The sequence below is a fragment of the Podarcis bocagei genome (assembly GCF_964188305.1).
Source record: "Podarcis bocagei genome assembly, chromosome: 12".
Classification (NCBI taxonomy): Eukaryota; Metazoa; Chordata; class Lepidosauria; order Squamata; family Lacertidae; genus Podarcis; species Podarcis bocagei.
This window is the reverse complement of record NC_138137.1, coordinates 35,652,131-35,671,830: the sequence shown is the minus strand read 5'-3', so window position 1 is coordinate 35,671,830 and position 19,700 is coordinate 35,652,131. Positions and strand designations below refer to the sequence as shown.

Sequence of the window (19,700 nt, the reverse complement as noted above, 5' to 3'; positions counted from 1 at the left end):
TACCACCCAGTCAGTCTGACATCAATACCAGGGAAGATTCTGGAGCAGATCATTAAGCAAACAGTCTGTGCGCACCTAGAAAGGAATGCTGTGATCACCAATAGTCAGCATGGATTTCTGAAAAATAAGTCATGTCAGACTAACCTGATCTCATTTTTTGACAGAATTACAAGCCTGGTAGATGAAGGGAATGCAGTGGATGTAGCCTACCTTGATTTCAGCAAGGCATTGACAAGGTGCCCCATGACATTCTTGTAAAGAAGCTGGTAAAATGCGGTCTTGACTATGCTACCACTCAGTGGATTTGTAACTGGCTGACTGACCGAACCCAAAGGGTGCTCATCAATGGTTCCTCTTCATCCTGGAGAAGAGTGACTAGTGGGGTGCCACAGGGTTCTGTCTTGGGCCCGGTCTTATTCAACATCTTTATCAACGACTTGGATGATGGACTCAAGGGCATCCTGATCAAATTTGCAGATGACACCAAACTGGGAGGGGTGGCTAACACCCCAGAGGACAGGATCACACTTCAAAACGACCTTGACAGATTAGAGAACTGGGCAAAAACAAACAAGATGAATTTTAACAGGGAGAAATGTAAAGTATTGCACTTGGGCAAAAAAAATGAGAGGCACAAATACAAGATGGGTGACACCTGGCTTGAGAGCAGTACATGTGAAAAGGATCTAGGAGTCTTGGTTGACCACAAACTTGACATGAGCCAACAGTGTGACGCGGCAGCTAAAAAAGCCAATGCAATTCTGGGCTGCATCAATAGGAGTATAGCATCTAGATCAAGGGAAGTAATAGTGCCACTGTATTCTGCTCTGGTCAGACCTCACCTGGAGTACTGTGTCCAGTTCTGGGCACCACAGTTCAAGAAGGACACTGACAAACTGGAACGTGTCCAGAGGAGGGCAACCAAAATGGTCAAAAGCCTGGAAACGATGCCTTATGAGGAACGGCTAAGGGAGCTGGGCATGTTTAGCCTGGAGAAGAGGAGGTTAAGGGGTGATATGATAGCCATGTTCAAATATATAAAAGGATGTCACATAGAGGAGGGAGAAAGGTTGTTTTCTGCTGCTCCAGAGAAGCGGACACAGAGCAATGGATCCCAACTACAAGAAAGAAGATTCCACCTAAACATTAGGAAGAACTTCCTGACAGTAAGAGCTGTTCGACAGTGGAATTTGCTGCCAAGGAGTGTGGTGGAGTCTCCTTCTTTGGAGGTCTTTAAGCAGATGCTTGACAACCATATGTCAGGAGTGCTCTGATGGTGTTTCCTGCTTGGCAGGGGGTTGGACTCGATGGCCCTTGTGGTTTCTTCCAACTCTATGATTCTATGATTCTATGACCTTCTAAAGAGAACCTCCCTCCTGAAAGACAATTGAGAGTTTGAAATAACCTTAACCACAAAGCAGTGTAAGCAGCTCTGCGGTCCCCTTTTTAAATGCCCAGTTAATTAATTGGTTATTTCTATAATGCTCTTCGGTCACATTCCCAGAGTGGCTCTGGTTTCTCCTCAGACTTTCAGTTAGGTATGAGCAGTCCGTGTGTGTGTGTGTGTGTGTGTGTGTGTGTGTGTGTGTGTGTGTTCTTATAAATGCCATCTCCAACTCCTCGAAAGAGTCCATCAACGGTGTCTCCAAGAAATTTTACACATCACTTGGGAAGACAGGCGAACTAATATCAGTGTACTGGAAGAAGCAAAGATCACCAGTGTTGAAGCAATGGTTCTTCAACATCAACTTCGTTGGACTGGTCATGTTGTGCGGATGCCTGATGATCGTCTTCCAAAGCAACTACTCTATTCCGAACTTAAAAATGGAAAGCCTAATGCTGGTGGTCGACAAAAGAGGTTTAAAGACTGTCTCAAGGCAAATCTAAAAATAAAAAAGTAGTATAAACACTGTCAACTGGGAAACACTGGCCTGTGAGCACTCCAGTTGGAGAATAGCCTTTACCAAAGGTGTCATGCACTTTGAAGACACTCGAACTCAGGACGCAAGGGAGAAACGTGCTAGGAGGAAGGCACGCTTGGCAAATCCACACTGTGATCAGCTCCCACCCAGAAAACAGTGTCCCCACTGTGGAACGACATGTGGATCCAGAACTGGCCTCCACAGTCACTTACGGACTCATTGTTAAAACTGTGTTTATGGAAGACAATCTTACTCGGCTACGAGTGATCGTCAAAGAAGAAGAAGGAGGAGGAGGAGGAGGAGGAGGAGGAGGAGGAGGAGAAGGAGGAGAAGACGACGACGACAGTAGTGCCACACTTTTTAACAACAAAAAAGAGGTCCCAGTGCTGCATACCTTTGAGTACCCCCTGAAAAAAGAAGCACTGAATGAGTGCCAAAAGGACATTGATAGACCTGCTCTTTCCCATTTCCTCCACCCATTGTCTAAAAGCTGTCTAAGCTAGTAGCCATCACCATCTGTGGTAATCTGTAGTAATGAATTCTGCTAAGTTAATAAATGTTAATTGGGCATGGAAACTATAGAGTAAATAAAAACATGATGGGAATAGCCAGGGGTGTAGCACTTCTTTCTCTGACATTTTCAGTACCCTTGGATGCTACAGAAATGCCAGGAGATATAGCCCCGTAACCAAAATGTGCAGAAACGGTCCATAACTGTTGGAAAGGTGAAAGGACAATGCAAACCTTTATTGTGCCCCTCCCTTTTTTAACTGGGACCTTACACTGAACGATGGCTGATGCATTTTCTAAATAATAATTAAAAAGAAATGAAAATAAAAGTTACTCAAAGTCTCGTGACCCTCTATATAAAAGCAGTGAAGGTGGCTGGGTTGCTGGGGGAAAGTCTACCATGTGACCATGTGGTTTCTCTGTTGGATACCACGAGCTTAAGTGGAAATGAGGAGATGATTTTCCCTTAAAAAATTAGGTCACTTTTCAGCATCTCTTCTGCTGCTTTCCCATCTTTTGTTACGGAGTCAGACATTAATATTACAGCACACATTTTAGCTGAATAAGGATTTAGCATTTGGTTTGTAAAATGGAGATAATAACATTCACGTCAAGAGACTGTGAGGATTAATTAGCTTATGGAGTAAATTCATGATAACAAATGCTAAGTACTATTCATAACAGTAATAAAAACCTTTTTAAAACTGAATGGACAGTTGAGCAAGTGAGTCTTTTGCAGTGATTATTCTGCTCCACCCCTTGTTCTAATGCCTAACCTTTCACTGCCTTGGTTCAAAGTAAATGTACTAGATAAGAATGTGTGGCGGTGTAAGAAATGCTCCCTGCAACGATACTGATAGCTAGAGAGCTTTGCAGGTATTATAATCACAGGTTGCCTTTGATAAACAAATGGTACAGGAGGACCACAGTATCAACATACTATCTTAACATACTGTCACAATTATTCTGTGCTTGTCCATCTAGCTAGCACCTTCTCCTTTTTGATAACGGCATCTCCCAAATACATTCTAAATAGTAGTTAAAGTCTAATATTATGGTTTGGCCCCCGCTTTGGGGAAGATGCTTAAAGGTTTTAGAGAGCTACAAGAAGCTTGGAAGAAAAGGGAGGGTAGAAAAGGGAGAAGGAGCTATCCATGGTCCTTACCATCCTAAGGAGCTTATTCTGGAGCACTAACATCAGCCTAGTAAACTGGCTTTGCCCCGGCTGCTTTGCATGCAAACGCCACTGTAGCCACTGCAACACAAAAGTAATCCTGCTTGTGCCCCAGCATCTGTACATGATCAAGCTGCTTGCAATATTATCTTGCTCCCTGGAGATTACTGGGTTATAAAATGGCCTAATTTATCTTAGTATTCAAATTTCAGTTGATCCCAACAGAGATAAAAAAAATAAGACCAAGTAGTGGCAGTATATTTTCTTTCTTTCTTTCTTTCTTTCTTTCTTTCTTTCTTTCTTTCTTTCTTTCTTTCTTTCTTTCTTTCTTTTTCTCCCTCTCTCCATACTGCCATTCTGTGAAACCATTAGGCCACTGTACAGTAAAATATGTTGTATAAAGAGACTTTGCTCAACAAAAGCGTTATCTATTATCCATAGATTTAAGTTTAGATTTTTTAAAAAATGTATGGATCACTTCCCACAACAAAAAGTCCTTGTGCAGCTCTAATCAGGTTAGTGGTCCTTGCAAAGAAGTTTTTGATGGATTGGGCCTATTGCCAGTTAAAGGTTTAATAAATCAAGTTATATCAACATTGCATAGTTGCTGCAGTTCTTCACAAGATGAAGAGGGGAAACGACAGTTTAAAAGACAGTTCCTTCAAAACAAGATAGGCAACCTCATACTAGCACTATTCCTGATTAGTCAAAAGAGTTCTAATATGCTCCACCTGAACTTCCAACATCTTCTGATAAGGGGCATGTGTGTGCAGTGCATATCACACAGATTCAATTTGTATCAATGCACATCACCCCTGTATAAATAACCCATGAGGTCATTGCCACAGGAGGCTTTTCTGAGGTCAGGAGCAGAGTTCCCTATGCAGAATTGGCTTCCCATCTGTATCTTCCATTCTTGCCTTAATCAACTCTGCTCCTTGCTAAAATAGCTTACAATATCCAGTATTCTTCCTCTCTCTCTTTTGCACATGAGCCCAAACTGAAAACTGAACAAGGCATGCTTAGCATGAATTATGAGTATTGTTCCAGTGTTAGTTTGAAAAGGTAATCAACCATGCCCACTTTACATTAAGAGGAAAATGAAAAGGTAATAATTAAGGGTCTTAATAGTCCGAACCTCTTCCTTTTAAAAAATAAATTGCAGTCTGGTTTTGAACAAATACACCAATTCAATCATAGCACTTTTGATATCTTTAAAGATTGCTATCTTTAAGTAAACAGAGAAGTTTGCTTCTGATCTTTCATTCTCTCAGCTACATATCAATCCTACATCAAGGTTTCCCATGAATACCTTAAGACATGCAGCATCAAAGTTCTTGGTGGATGTGTGTACAGTATGTATTTTTCAAAATGTTTAAAACCCTACCACCATAATTCTGAGAGAATGAGTACTTATGAATGGCAAGTATGCAGTTGTGGATGGGCTTTTAAGTTTTGCATCTCAAGCATTCAAGTCAGTGGAAAAAGTAGGCAGGTTACATGTATGGTACTGGTAACATGTAAAATTCCACAAAGCATTTCATCTTCTTTGAACTTAAAAGTTTCACCATAATTATATTTCTAGGCAGGAGGTAAGTGAGCTACTTTTGGCACAGATTATGACCAGAATGATATGTGTCTCTCAAATTAAAGCCAAAGGGCATAAATAGCAATACTTTGGAGTAGTAGTAGTAGTAGTAGTAGTAGTAGTAGTAGTAGTAGTAATAATAATAATAATAATAATAATAATAATAATAATAATAAATAATAATAATAATAATAATAATAATAATAATAATAATAATTTATTTATACCCCGCCCATCCAGCTGGGTTTCCCCAGCCACTCTGGGCAGCTCCCAACAGAATATTAAAAACACGATAAAACATCAAACATTAAAAGCTTCTCTAAACAGGGCTGCCTTCAGATGTCTTCTAAAAGTCAGATAGTTGTTGATTTCCTTGACATCTGATGGGAAGGTGTTCCACAGGGTGAGCACCACCACTAAGAAGGCCCTCTGCCTGGTTCCCTGTAACCTCACATCTTGCAGTGAGGGAACCGCCAGAAGGCCCCTGGAGCTGGCCCTCAGTGTCCGGGCAGAACAATGGGAGTGGAGACACTCCTTCAGGTATACTGGGCCGAGGCCATTTGGGGCTTTAAACGTCAGCACCAACACTTTGACTTGTTTGGAGTTTGGAGTTATGGGGGCCTAACAGTACAACCACACTTTAGCTTAATTCTGATTGTTAAAGGATGTGTTCCTGTGCAATTTTTGTTTATGGTGGTAGTTTCATAATTATATAGACACATCTGGGAGAATGGGTTGCCTCCAGTTAATTGCTGAGACTGTGTGGGGGCTTTAACCAAATTAGCTGAATATATGCAGTATTTACACTAGGGCTGCAGAGACATTGCTTGTGTATTGAAGAAAGGAAGCTGAGTTTGCATATCAAGCTAAATGAGATTGATGGTGTGTATACCCTGCAGAGGAGAAAAATAGCAACCTGTTTTCAACTCCTTTAATGTTGGAAGCATTTCATGCTTGCAAAACTGTGTCAGTTATTTAGCTTGTAAATTGCTCCTTATATGCAGGCACCTACCTACCTTCCAGAAATTGGGGGGGGGGTAGTGGATGTGATGATCATTACAAGTAAAAAATTGATATTTTATTTTATTTGAGAACTTGATTATCCCTGAAATCCTCTAATTTTTTTAGTTTCCCTTTCATTATTAGAGATGCTGCTTTATTTCTACTGTGCGTTCATACTCATGTGGAAGAAAATATTGGTGGAAAATGTTTTGCACGGTGTTGGGAAATGAATTACTCCTCAGCTCTTTCTATTTGGTTTGTCTTGGGCTTGTGGTTAGCAAAGATTGCAGAACAGAAATAAAAATACTTCTAGAAATAAAAATTGGGCTCAGGTCTGTCTAGAAATGTCAGGAAGGTTTTCCTTATGAAATTATGCAGCTAGACTATTACTCCATTTAACTGGATCCATTTAACTGTATTCTGAGTAGAAGCAGCTCTCCAGAGATTTCCCCCCAGCATCTGACCTACTCAGGGATGAGGGAAAGGTGTTCAGTTTATTTAGGCTGCAATCCTATGCCTACTTAACTGGGAATAAGCCCCATTGAATTAAATGGAACTTGTTTCAGAATAGACATGTGCAGGATTGCATGGTTATTTGTTTATTTTGAACGTTTATGGGCTGTTAAACATTACAAACTTTCATAGTGGTGTATACAACAATAAAAATAACCACAGGTTAAAAAGCAATAAAGCAGTTCTCAAAAGAGAAATGAGGTACTGCCTGTAGTCTGAGTCAACTTTCCCTTCTGAGAAAGTCTGTTTAAAAAAAAAGGTTTTAGCATATGAAAGAATGTGTACAATATCAGGGCCTGATTAACTTCAGCAACAGTTGGTGAATTTATAAACCATCCCCTAGTATAAAAGTCCTGAGACGGTGTACAATTTTGAGTCATGAAAACAAAAGAATAAAAGAATAATGCAACATTGCAGATGCTGATTTCACTAAAAACAGTAAAATCCAGAAGCCATAAAATAAAAATTCAAAACCCCAACAACCAAACTATAAAATGTACTGGAATACCTGGCCAGAAGTGGGAGTCTTTGCCTATTGCCCCAAACACATCAAAAATAGCACCAGGTAAACGTCTCTGGGGAGGGCATGCCATATGTGGGACACCATGCTCAAGAAAATGTTCTGCCTATTTCCATCTGCCTAACTTCAGATGGCGGTCCAGAGGAGAATCACTGATGAAGAAGGAAGTGTTTGGGCAGGCCCATGTGGTAGGAAGTGCTCCCTCAAAAAGCCCGGTCCCAAGGATGCCTCTGAATGCCCATTGCCGGGGAATGACAGTGAGGGGCTACTGTACTCAAGTTTTGGTTGTGGGCCACGCAGCACCTGGGTGGCCTCTGAGGAGGTAAACAGGATGTTGGATCTGATAGGCCTTTGGTCTGGTCCAGCAGGGCTCTTTATGCTGTTTATAGGTTACAACCTGCATTTGAAAACCAGCCAGGTGTAATAATGAGTCAGACTTCAGGGAGCTTCAGGTTCATAGCTGCCAACTCTCTGGGGCCCTGGGTGCCTGAGCACCCAGGAAATTCCCCACAAATTTCGGTGCCACCACATGACACCCGCAGCCCCAGGCACCCACGGTCAAGGGGCCACCTTGGCCCTCCTGAAATCAGCCATGATGCTCCCTGGCTAACCTGGAGTCAGTCCCTACCACTCGGCCTAACCTACCTCACAGGGTTGTTGTGAGGAAAAATGCTGTGATGCGCTTGTTAACTTATTTTTAAACGAAGCGAAGCGAGGTTTTATAGCGCGAAGCAAGAGTTGGAAGTTCCAGCCAGCATTTGCCATCCTTTCCGTTCCCGCCTCTTTCTGCCACTAATCCTTTCCGATCTCGGGCCTTATTCTGGCGCCGGCATTTCGCGCCTTCAGCCCGGAGCTGAAGGGAAACGCGGGAGGCAAAGCTCCTTGACGAGGCAGGGAAGCTAATTCAAGGGGAGTTCTTGGCGGCGCCTTTCGCGGGATGATGAGGGCGGCCCCGTGAGAGGAAAACGGAGGAACGAGAAGCGGAGCGATTGTCAGGCGGCGGGGTCGCCGGCGGGGTGGCGCGCGTGTTTTGGGGGAGATGCGGGATTCCATCTCGTTCCGCTTAGGACAGCTGCTCCGTCTTTTTGACGTGGATATGGAGCGTTTCAAAGCCCCCCAGCCTCCAAGGAAAACAACACCGCCTCAATGAATTCAGGGACGGCAAGAAGAGGCTTGAGGAAGTGGAGCGGCGCAGGATGTGACTCTCCTTCCTAGACCCTGAGCTGCCCAAGGCGTGTGTTGTTTTTTTGTTGGTTTTTTTTTGGGGGGGGAGAGCTGCCAGGGGTTCCCTTCACGTCTGAGCGATTCCCGCCTCCTCCACTGAGGCGAATGCCTGACTGCTTTCCCCTCCGCTCTCTCGAGAGGGAGGGAGGGAGGAGGAGGAGGAGGAAAAACGCGGGACCGTCGACCTCCACCTGCTGCCCCTTTCCAAATTCCCACTGGGCGGCCATTATTGGGGCAGAGGGGGATCAAGCGCTGCTTGGCGCGCGCCCTCCGTCCCCCCCCCCCGCGGCTCTCTCCCACGCCAGCTCGCGCGCGCTAAAAGGTGAGGCGGCGGGAGTCCCTGGCTGGCTTTGGCACAGCCTGCAGCGAGCGGCGTGCGAGGGACTTTGTGGTGCCGGCGGGGACTCATCTCTCCATCCCTCGCCGCGGCGCCAGGAAAAGCGATGGGGAGCCGCTGCTGCTGCTGCTTCCGAGAGCCTCCCCTCTGGCTGTTCGTGCCTCCATAGGAACCTGCTCTGAAGAGAGCGAGCGCGGAGGAGCGAGTCCAGAAAGGGGGTGGTGGGTGGGGAGGAAGCGCGGCGGCGGCGGCGGCGGCGCCTCCCATCCTCCCGCCAAGTTGCGCGCTCGCTCTTTCCATCTTTTCCCCGTCTCTTCTTTGGCGGAGCTACCCAGAGGAGCAGCATGTGGACTGGCTCCCCGGCTCCCTACAGTGCGCTCGGGCTGCTGCTCCTGCTGTTGCCGCCGCCGCTGCTTCCTTCGACACAGCCTGCTGTTGGCAGCGAGAACCCGGGCGCTGGATGAGCGAGAGACCGGGGGCGGGCGGGTAGCGGCTGCTGCGCCTTGAGGGGTTCTGCTCCCGCCGAGGGCAGGAGGAGCGGCGGCGCTGGGCGGCTCTCGCTGCTGCTGCAGAGGATCCCGTCCGCTTCCGCCACGCGCCCCCCTCCAGATCCGGCGTCTGCTGGCGGGCTGACCCACTGCCCCGTTCTCAACCCCGCCCGGACCCGCATGGCGTGCTACCTGGTCATCAGCTCCAGGCATCTCAGCAACGGGCACTACCGGGGCATTAAAGGGATCTTCAGGGGACCGCTCTGCAAAAACGGCTCGGCCTCTCCGGTAACTGGCACCTTACTCCATCATCGGTCTACCTAGAGCAGGCGGCATAGATCTAGATAGGGGCACACGTTTCTCGTAGGAGCGTCTGGGGTCATCTACGTCGGGGTGGGGGGGAGAGAAGACGCGGGCACTTTTGCTGCCTTGGGTCCATTTGGTTACATCTTGTTGCTTAAGCTGACTTTTTTTTAAAAAAAAAAAAAAAGCTTCTTGAATGTTTCTGCAAAGTTTTCTCCTTCCGAATTCACCGACGAAACAGGCTTAAGACTCGGGTGTTTAGGAGCGTATCGGTTGTCTTGGTGAGGAATATAGATCGGATTACTTAGAAAAAAGGGTATTTGGCGCTGTGGCTCCGGTGAACCACAGATGGACACGGTGCTGGCAGAAAAAAGTTAGAGCGACTTTGATATGTGGCCGCGGAAAGTTGGTGGAGAAGAACTCGAAGCCTTGTGGGTGGGGGTAACAGGAGTAGCGGAAAGTTAGACGCCAGAAGGAAGCCATGGGAGAGTCTGGGAGTGACCACTGAAAATGACAAGAGTTGACCTTAAGGCCATGTAAGAGAGGCAAAGGAAAGGAAACAAGCAGTATGTGGGCCAGAGAGAATGATAGTGGTGCTTAGTGGAATTAATAGAATGCTTAAAGGAAGAGAGGGTTTTTTTGTTGTAAAGTCGTCTTATTTATTTTAAAGTATTTTCAGCTGCTTTTTAAGGCTCACAAAATAATGTACAAAAGAAAATTGACACAGGCAGAAAAAACAAGAGGAGGAAACCTCAGGTGACCTTTTTCACAACCAGGGCTTGACTTTAATCCCAGCATTCATTACAGGAATACTTTGAAATGTGTTTTACGTCTCTGTTCTGCTTTCCTAACTTCTTCCTCCTCCTTTCTCTTGTGTCTGCCTCCTTGACAGTCTAAGCAAGGTCTACTTTTCTAACAACAAGAGAGTTCATTTACTTTTTTTTAAAAAAAGAAGAAGTTAGAATATGCAATGTGAATATGGTGACGTTGCTCCTTAGATTGGCGGCAAGATGCCGAAGGGGTAGGTTGAATGGAAGTGCCTTAGAGCATGAGTAAGATGCCAGTTGTGCTGAGGTTATTTAAAGTCCAGTCCTATGCAGGTTTACTCCAAAGGCCTCTTAGGTTCACTGGGACTTAGTCCCCAGTGAATGTGTATAAGCTTGTGTCTTAATGCCCAGAATAGGATATAAACTCTGGTATAAAAAAGATCAGGGAAATATTCTGTTGCAGAACGACAGTCTAGAAAGCAGCATTAGAATGCCAATAAATGGAATCTCTGAAAAGACCCCCTCTTAATGACTGGGGTTTTACTACAGAATAATAAAATCTAGAGGTTGAACGATAGTGCTCATTGCAGGATGACGGAAGCACGGCATATCTTTAAAGTTTTCAACAGTGACATGATAGTTAGATGACATTTCACAAGTACAATCCTTGCACTATTATAGTAGATAGGTGGGAGCTGTCTAGGGTTGCAAATGCCCATCCCTGAGATGCAACCCACCATTGTGAAGCTATTGGAGAAGTGTTCTCCAATAGGGAGTGCATGTGGTGCTGAGAAGAAAGTTCCATGGAATTGGATATAATTGAACAGGTGGCAAAGCTAAAGTGGGTGAGGCTATAAATGAGAGACTGTAAAGAAATGAAAGTGCTAAAGTGTAAGGAAGGTACAATGCTCTGGTTGAAAGCAGGGTGCTTCCAAATGCCAGTTGCTGGAAACTGCAGGAGTGGAGAGGAATCGTTGCACTCACTTCCTGGTTGCTGGCTTCCCACAGCCAACTGGTTGGCCACTGTGAAAACAGGATAGTGGACTAGATGGGCCAATGGCTTGATCCAGCAGGGCTGTTCTTCCCCGAATGGGAAGATTGTGGAAAAAGTGAGCGAAAGCTATGCTGAAAGCTATGAAACAACTGCAAAGACAGCTTTGTAAACTGCAGAGGAGATTTGATGGGAAACAGTTGGAATTATAAGAAGCTTATTGGAGTATGTTGGAACTGATGGAATGTAAAAGAATTTGCTCCAAGGAATGAATACTGTAAGATGTGGGTTAATTTTGAGCAAGGAGCATGATGCAAAGGGTTTTTTAAAATTAACTAATTGCCAAGCTATGGCAGCTACACAGACAAATGACCGCTGTGGTGTTAAGCACCAGTGAGCTGTCGTTTTAGTGCCAATAACTGGTGAAAATGAACACAATGGGCTAGTGACCCTTTACCATATGTATCTAGTTCTGAGCTCCACAGCATTCTCTTCTAAGAAGTATTTGAACTTTAGAAGTTCGTTTTGCTATCTCTTCTCCTCTGAAAACTGTAGGACTCTGGGCACTGTAACTTCACATGAAAAAGTAAAAGTTGTTGTGGTGTCCCATCGTTTTAAAAAATCCAAAATTAGGGCAGTTGGGTTGGCCTAATAAAAGGCACTTCCCTAAATATGGGTTTTGTACCTCCACATGTTTCTTCTCGAACATTAAAGAAAACATATTCATAAGCACACAGTTGCACACTTGCATTTCGTGAGAAGGTTCTACGTAGTTTGTTCTTTACTCCAGTATAGCAGCTGAAATATGTACACACAATGTACAAAATGTGTAACCCGTAGTGCAGCCAGATTAGTAAGGTACACTGCATTCATTTATTTGTTTGTGTTTGTAGACCACTTCCCCTGATAATGTAGAACAAATAACCACACTTAAACCAAATACCATAAAACTGTAGCACCATCTATGTACAGAGTGCTTTACAATGAGCAGCTTTGACAGGTCCCTTCTCCAAGGGCTTATGATCTATAAATAGAGAAAAGGGAGAGAACAAATGAAGGGGGGAGGAATGGAGGCAGGGGAAAACAGGAAAACAATATGCTATTATTTCTGTTATGCTTACTTTGGCTTAGTTGAGTTGTCCTTCTGTAATCCTCAAAATTGACCGATTGAACTTGGGGAACTTACCCGGAGAAAAGACTTCCTCAGTTTCTGTTTTTATAATGCTCAAAGTCAGGAGTGGCCCATGAGATGCCTTCTAGATATTGTTTGGGACTAAGTTCCTATAAATCCCAACCATTGGTCATGCTGACTGAGGCTGATGAGATTTGGAGTCCAGCAACATCTGGAGGGCTCAATGTTGACTATCCTTGCTCTAGACATTGGGTGCCAGGGGATGTTTCACTCCTAGGGCTTGTAGTGGCTTGGGGGAGGATATTTTTTCAGGATCTGGTGTATGGTTTAAAGAGTTTTTTTTTTAATTAAACCTCCTCATAGACTGGTCCTGATGCAGCTCCCCTAGCCTCACTTGTAGTTTAGTCCTCTGTTCCTGTAATGACCATTCAAAGAGCAAGGGCTGTAAGCTGTGAGACTGCATTCCTATCCATACACAGGACTTCTGGGTAGATGTGCAGAGGATCGCACTGCCAGTACAGTGGTACCTCGGGTTAAGAACTTAATTCATTCCGGAGGTCCGTTCTTAACCTGAAGCTCTTCCTAACCTGAGGCACCACTTTACTTAATGGGGCCTTCTGCTGCTGCCACGCCACCGGAGCACAATTTCTGTTCTCATCCTGAAGCAAAGTTCTTAACCCGAGGTACTATTTCTGGGTTAGTGGAGTTTGTAACCTGAAGCATCTGTAACCCAAGGTATCACTGTATTGGTTTTCACTTTGCAGTTGTAATTGACACAAGGACTTCTGCTTCTTAACTGTGGAGGCTACCTGGTACCCAACCAATATGTTTGTGATGTCTAGGAAATGTGTTTTACCCTGTCCTTACCCTTGTTGAGATTTTCATCCAGAATAACTTTGAGAAAATGTCTTTCCCTCTCATTTTTAAAAAAGTGAAAGCTGATTTTAAATATGTTTGAAAGCTGTTCAGGGTTTGGGGGATTATAGGGCGGGGGGAACCCCCGTGGTGATGGCTTGCATGCAAAAGTCAAGAAATTTAAAATGTCAGATTGCTCTGTAAATGTGCCTCCAACCACACTGTACATCTGTATATTCTCAATTCTTGTTTCTCACAGAAAAATATGAATGGACACACTGTTGTTTATGTGCCAGCGGTGCACCATGAACAGGATGTAAGATGTATAGTACTTTTAAACTCACATATTACCTATCCTTCTGGATTATTTTCTCATTCGCTTTATTCTGAAATTACCATGTCTGCTTAATTTGGAAATTCTTAGTTTCCCTTAGGTTTTGTAGGGGTTTTTTTGAGGGGCGGGGGGCTTGATTGAGACATCTGTTTGTGAGTTCAGTGCTTTATCTTTTGTTTCTCGAGCAACATTTTGAACTTTCATATAATCTTGAATATTTCGTTTTAGTGTATGAGGCATTAAAAGCTTCTTGCATTTATGGAGTGCCATCTACTTCATGCATGACTCTGTGTAGCCTTTAATGTGTAATGTGTACCTTTCTATATTTAAAGTGTTCTCTATTAACAAACCATGAAATGTCAGCAGGCTTATGGCTATGCTTTTGGATATGAGAACAGCAGTGAATATTTTAAACACCTTTATGAAATTTCATGGCTGCGTGAACAACAGTTTACCCATCTGGATATTTGTATGTGTCACTTTGTATCAATGTCAGTGATTGTGCATACTGTACTTACAGTGGACACACAATTCTGGGGGAATGAGGCTCCCATAGCAGCTTATGGAAAGAGCCAGGTGTGCATACACTGCATGATCATAGCCTTTGGGACAGTGGCCAGGATTTACATAAGCATACTGTTCATTTTTGCTTATTGCCATAGAGGAGAGAATCCTGCTCTTTACTGATGATTCCTAGCACAGTATGATTTCTCAGGTGAGCAAGAAAAAGTTGGAGGATGCATGCAAAGCAGCGGTAAGCACAACTGTGCTGCAGAAAGCCACATGCAGTCTTATTTCACATATTACGTGTTAATTTTGTACCCCACACCATTTGTTTATTTAGTAGATTTGTATACCACCTTTCATACACGATGGAACTCACCACTTCTCAAGTACAGTGGTACCTCCGTTTAAGAACAGACTTCTTTACGAACTATTTGGTTCGTAGTGTACTGGTTAGCAAACTTTACCTTGGTCTACAAACAGAAGCTGAATGGTGGAAGGGCACCGGCAGTGGGAGGCCTCATTAGGGAAAGTACACCTCGGTTTAAGAACGGCTTTGGTTTAAGAACAGACTTCCGGAACGGATTAAGTTCGTAAACCAATCACTATATCTGTCATCTTGGCACTGGCCAGACCTCCATTTATATATAGCTGCAGCAGGTGGCTGAATCATGTGCCTCAGACCATGCCTGGGGACCAGCACAAGTATTCCCAGTGCAGGTCACCATTGGAGAAAGAAAAAAGTACAATAAATTCAATCACATACAATCAGTAAAACAGCAGAGCAAAGCAACAGGTAAATCATAGTGAATAAAGCACAACAGATCTTTCTTAGGCTACAGTAGGAGGCAGTGATAAGCAGTGTGTGTGTGTGTGTGTGTGTGTGTGTGTGTGTGTGTAAGCCTTGGGTTTGTACATTGTCATCTCTACTTTCTTCTGATATGGCTGCAAGGTGATCTGAAGCCTCACAGTTAACCACAGTTTAGTCTTACATTAGTCTAAGTGTTCTAAACGCCTCTTTCCAACCCTACTGGAATGGGGAGTATGCATGCCCAAGGCTTGCCTCGACTCATCTTTGTGGCGATGAGTAATTGTTTATCATAGACTCCTAGAACTGTAAAGCTGGAGGGAACCCCAAGAGTCATTTGTGTCCTCTTCTGGTCTGACAAAGAAGCCCAAGGGGCAAGGCAGATTGCAGCAGCCCTGCGGCACCATTGAGAGCTGATGCAGCAACTTGCTCCAGCAAAGTCTCCTAGACTCCGCCCTCTTTGTGATAATTACAGTTCTTAAAGGGCCAACTTTTGGGCATGCAGACAGGCATTTCTTCTGAGCTTGCTGGCCTCCTACTTTGTGTGTAACCTGCACTGTTGGACCAGTTCCTCAGGCTCTGGGAAAGACATTTCTGAAGGTCCCAGATCTGGCACTATGGACCTTGGTGTTATTGGATCTGGTCCAGAGTGCTCCTACCTTGACAGCTTTGGCTTTACTGGCTTCCTAGCCAGCAACTTAGAGTCAGGAACCCAGTGTGACTTCTTAGCTGGTGACTCTGCAGCCTCTGATTCAGTGTCTTGGTGGCTGCTTTACTCTGGAGCTTGGGAGAATAAAAACGCTTTAGCCTAGGACCAAAATGATGGCCCTCCCTAGGGAGAACATTCCAAAAACAGGGTGCCACATCTGTGAAGGCTTCTCCCCAATTGCCACCTGCCTTATCTTGGATAGTGAGGACAGCTCAGATGACTATTTTGGCAGTCAAAAATGTAGATTCTGCATTATAGAATGAACACATATGGAGGGGCAATGGGATTATGATACTAGGCTCTACCCCCCCCCCCATGCACTTTCATTATAATGTAGAGTGACCTGTGCATGGTATGGAGTCTATTACCACGATGCCACCACTCACCTGTGGTGTTTATTCCACACAAAAGGGGGCTCAGATGCAGATGATCAACTAACAGATTCTATTGCTATGAAAACCTCCACCTTGTCCCATAAGCAAGGTCTGGCAAGAAGTTTCTGCAAAGCATTTTCAAGGGCAGGTTTCTTGCACACCACTTAAGAGGCTTTATCACAATCAAGTGGTGTGTAAATTTTGTTTTATTTATTTATTTAACAAAGAGTTGTCTACAACTAACATTTACTCAGAGGAGACCCATTGAAAATAATGGGCTTAAGTTCATCGCAGTCATTAATTTTAATGGTTCCACTCTGAGCAAATGTTATTTGAATACAACCCAAAAGTGTTTATTATAGGCATAACAAACATTTTTGAAATCTAATAGAACAAGCTTCTTTTGAAATGTCAAATTTTCTGTCGATGAAAATCTGTCTCCTGAAAGGATACCATCATAACAGACTCAAATACGACACTGCAGGTTTGCAATTTGAAGAGACACATACACACATATCCTGAATTAAAAATTTGAGATATGCCTCATGCTTTTCCACCTGAAAAGGTTTATTTTTAGGGTGGGATAGAATAAGAATTATTCTACCCTTGTTGGAGTCCAATTCCTGTGGTTTGGATGCTAGTCCCCTTTCTAAGCATGAATGACAAGGCAAGCCCAGAGCAGACACCCAACAGGCAACTTCCTCTGAGGACACAGCACTTTGTTAATTCTCACCACCAGGAATGTTTGTTAATCCAGTCACATATCATTCAGCGTCATGGCTGTAGTCCATGCCTCTCCAGCAAAAGCTGATTGGAAGAAGGCAAGCGAGTCATGCAGAGTTGCAGCAAACATGCCCCTCACTGGCTCAGAGGCAGTTTTGGGGTGGTATGACCAGTGTGGCTGCACTGGGTGCCACGCTGCAGAAGACACCAAAACAATGCTTTAGAACAAAGCACGCAAGGCAGGAGGCGCAAAATTTTATCAACACACAGGTGCTACTGAAATTTTAGAGCTCAAAGGCAGCCACTGAGTGGCTGGATGCTTTGAGGCTTATGTTTGTCTCACTTAGAATCACAGAGCTGGAAGGTGCCTCTGGCTCATACAGGAAATCTGCTGTTACAGCATCCCCGGCAAGTGGCTGGCTAGCTTCTGCTTAAAAGCTTCTAACAATGGAGAGGCCACCATATTATATGGCAGGCAGTCTCTTCCACCATTGAACAGCTTGTTATCATCAATAGTTTATTCCTAATGTTTACTAGAAACCCACTTTCCTGTAATTTGAACCCTTTGGTTCAGGTCTTAAGCTCTACAACAACAGAAAACATTTTTTTTCCATCGCCTTCAAGGCTGTCCTATTGCCTCTTAATGGTCTCTTCCTTCAGGCAAAACATAATGAATTCCTTCAATCTTTACTCATAGGACTTTGTCTCCAGGCCTTTCATCTGGACGAGTTCCAGATTGTCAATATAACTTTCCTACACTGCAGTGCGTAGAACTGGACACAGCCCTCCAGGTAAGGTCTGACCAAAACAGAATAGATGTCATCTGGACACTCAACTATGTATGAAGCTGGCTTAACACTGAGTTAAATTATTGGTCCATCTAGGCGAGTTCTGTCTGCTCTGACTAATAGTAGTGGCTGTCCAAAGTCTCAAGATGTATTTCCCATTATCTGCCACCCATTCCTTTTTAAGTATATGCCCGGGATTTAACTTGGAACCTATTGCATGGAAAGCATGCTCTGCATGATGTCCCTTCTGTCTCTGAATCCCTGGCGATGGCTCCTTTCAAAAACTCATTGACAAAAGCCATGGGTGTTTCAAATGAAGCTTGTTTTGCAAGGGCTGAACTATGACCTTTCCTGGCACACAATTTGGGAATTGCTGGCTCAGACCAGGGGTCTGGTGTGTTGCTTGCTGGAACAAAATTATTACTTACTGTGAGGACTGAGTAATGTAACTTCAAGACTGATATAAATGGGAAAGCTCTTGAACTGATGATTGACTGAAGAGTGGGGACGAGAAATGCTGAGCTTTAAGAATGAGTCAAAAGCGGTGGACTCCTGAGAGGGTTATATTTCCTTCAAGAGGCGCATTTCAGAAGCGTCATTTTCTCCTTCCCATTTTTCACAGAATAACAAATGCTCTTTGAGGATCCGATATATGTCCCCTGCAAAATGAAATATGACCCATATGCAAAAATCTAGCATTTACTAAGATTTGTAAAGCTCTGTGCAGAATACTTATGGCCATGAATATATCATACTGATCACAGGGCTGCTTGGAGCTGCCGTTGGGTTTTTCCCCCCCTTTGATCTGTGATGGATACATATAATACTGGCCTGCTGCAAAACTGTTTCAGTCAGTATCTTACCAGACATGCCACAACCTTGGCAAAAACAAACTCACAAGGCAAGACCCAGACTTTGCCAGGATCTTTGCAGAGTCCTGCAGTGGTGCCAATGACTCAGCAGATGTCTTCCTTTCTTCTCCTCCACTGTTTTGATCTAGTGCTGCTGGGCTGCTTGAGGCTTTTCAGCTAAGACATAAAACGAAGTCAGTTTTAGTTACAGTTATTAAAATTACTTCATGTTTCTGCGGGTAATGAAAAGTTAAACTGGTAATTGAGACCTAGGATGGAATGCATGTTCTTTCATAAGGTGTCCCCCCCCCATCAAAATCACAATAGGATATATTAGTACTTGCTACTTTATTCACTCCTCAGATGGTTATTTAGTGATTGTGTTAAGTAGTTGATTGTATTCCATTTAAAAAAAATGTATTTGCTTCACTCAGGGCCATGGTGATTTCCTTAGTGAAATGCCTAAGAAAGGACCCATAGGATTTAACTGGATTTAACAGTTCTAACTAGGTACAGAAAATGTTCATGTGCTAGAATGGCTTTAACAATGCTTTCTACCACAGTGAAACATGTTTCTCCAAAGGAAGTGTTTATATCAAAAGCATACCAGTGTGAGTAGATAAATAGGTACAGTGGTCCCTTGGTTTTAGAACTGCTTAGTTTATGAACAGCTTGGAAATAGAACGCTGCAAACCCAGAAGTAGGCATTCCAGTTTGTGAACTTTGCCTTGTAAGCTGAATATGTTCCGCTTCCTGTTGAGTGTGTTCCGTTTGTAAATTGAGTCCCCCACTGCTAATCAGAGGCTTTCTGTTGAGTCTGTTGGCTGTTTAGGACTGAGCACCCATACAACACAGAGGTGATATTTGGAACTTTTGTTTTTGCTATTTTTGTGTGTGTTTGTTTGTGTGGATTTTTCATTTTTTTGACTGTGACTTGTTCTTCATTTTATGGGACTGACTTGCGACTGTTTTTGTGACTTCGTTTTTGTGACTGTGTGGAACCCAGTTCAGCTACTGATTGATTGATTGATTGTGTGACTGCAGAAATGGATAAAAGCCCCATCCAAACAATGACTATCGTCAGTGCATGTAAGAAAAAAAAAATTGTTTTGTTTTAATCATCTACAATACTGTCTTATTTATTTTATAGTACAGTACATTGATTATTGCTTTTATTTTATGGATCAATGGTCTCATTAGATAGTAAAATTCATGTTAAATTGCTGTTTTAGGGGTTGTTTTTAAAAGTCTGGAATGGATTATTCCATTTTGCATTACTTTCT

General features: G+C 43.6%; 2 protein-coding genes across 3 annotated transcripts in view; one reads left to right on the top strand and one right to left on the bottom strand.

Annotated features, from left to right (window-relative positions):
* ZNF804B (zinc finger protein 804B) overlaps positions 1-19,700 on the top strand; it is a gene marked incomplete at its 3' end in the record, with an annotated part of 239,442 nt that overhangs the window by 31,971 nt on the left and 187,771 nt on the right. The window contains exon 1 of one of the 2 annotated variants that reach the window (XM_081163139.1): positions 8,528-9,566. The exons of the other annotated variant lie outside the window; for it this stretch is intronic. Within the exon in view, the coding sequence (XP_081019265.1) occupies positions 9,459-9,566 (108 nt within the window). The 5' untranslated portion in view covers positions 8,528-9,458. Of the gene's footprint in view, positions 1-8,527; positions 9,567-19,700 lie in introns of those variants that run through there. 2 annotated transcript variants of the gene reach the window in all.
* STEAP4 (STEAP4 metalloreductase) overlaps positions 1-19,700 on the bottom strand; it is a 235,230-nt gene that overhangs the window by 134,482 nt on the left and 81,048 nt on the right. The gene's annotated exons all lie outside the window — the stretch shown is intronic.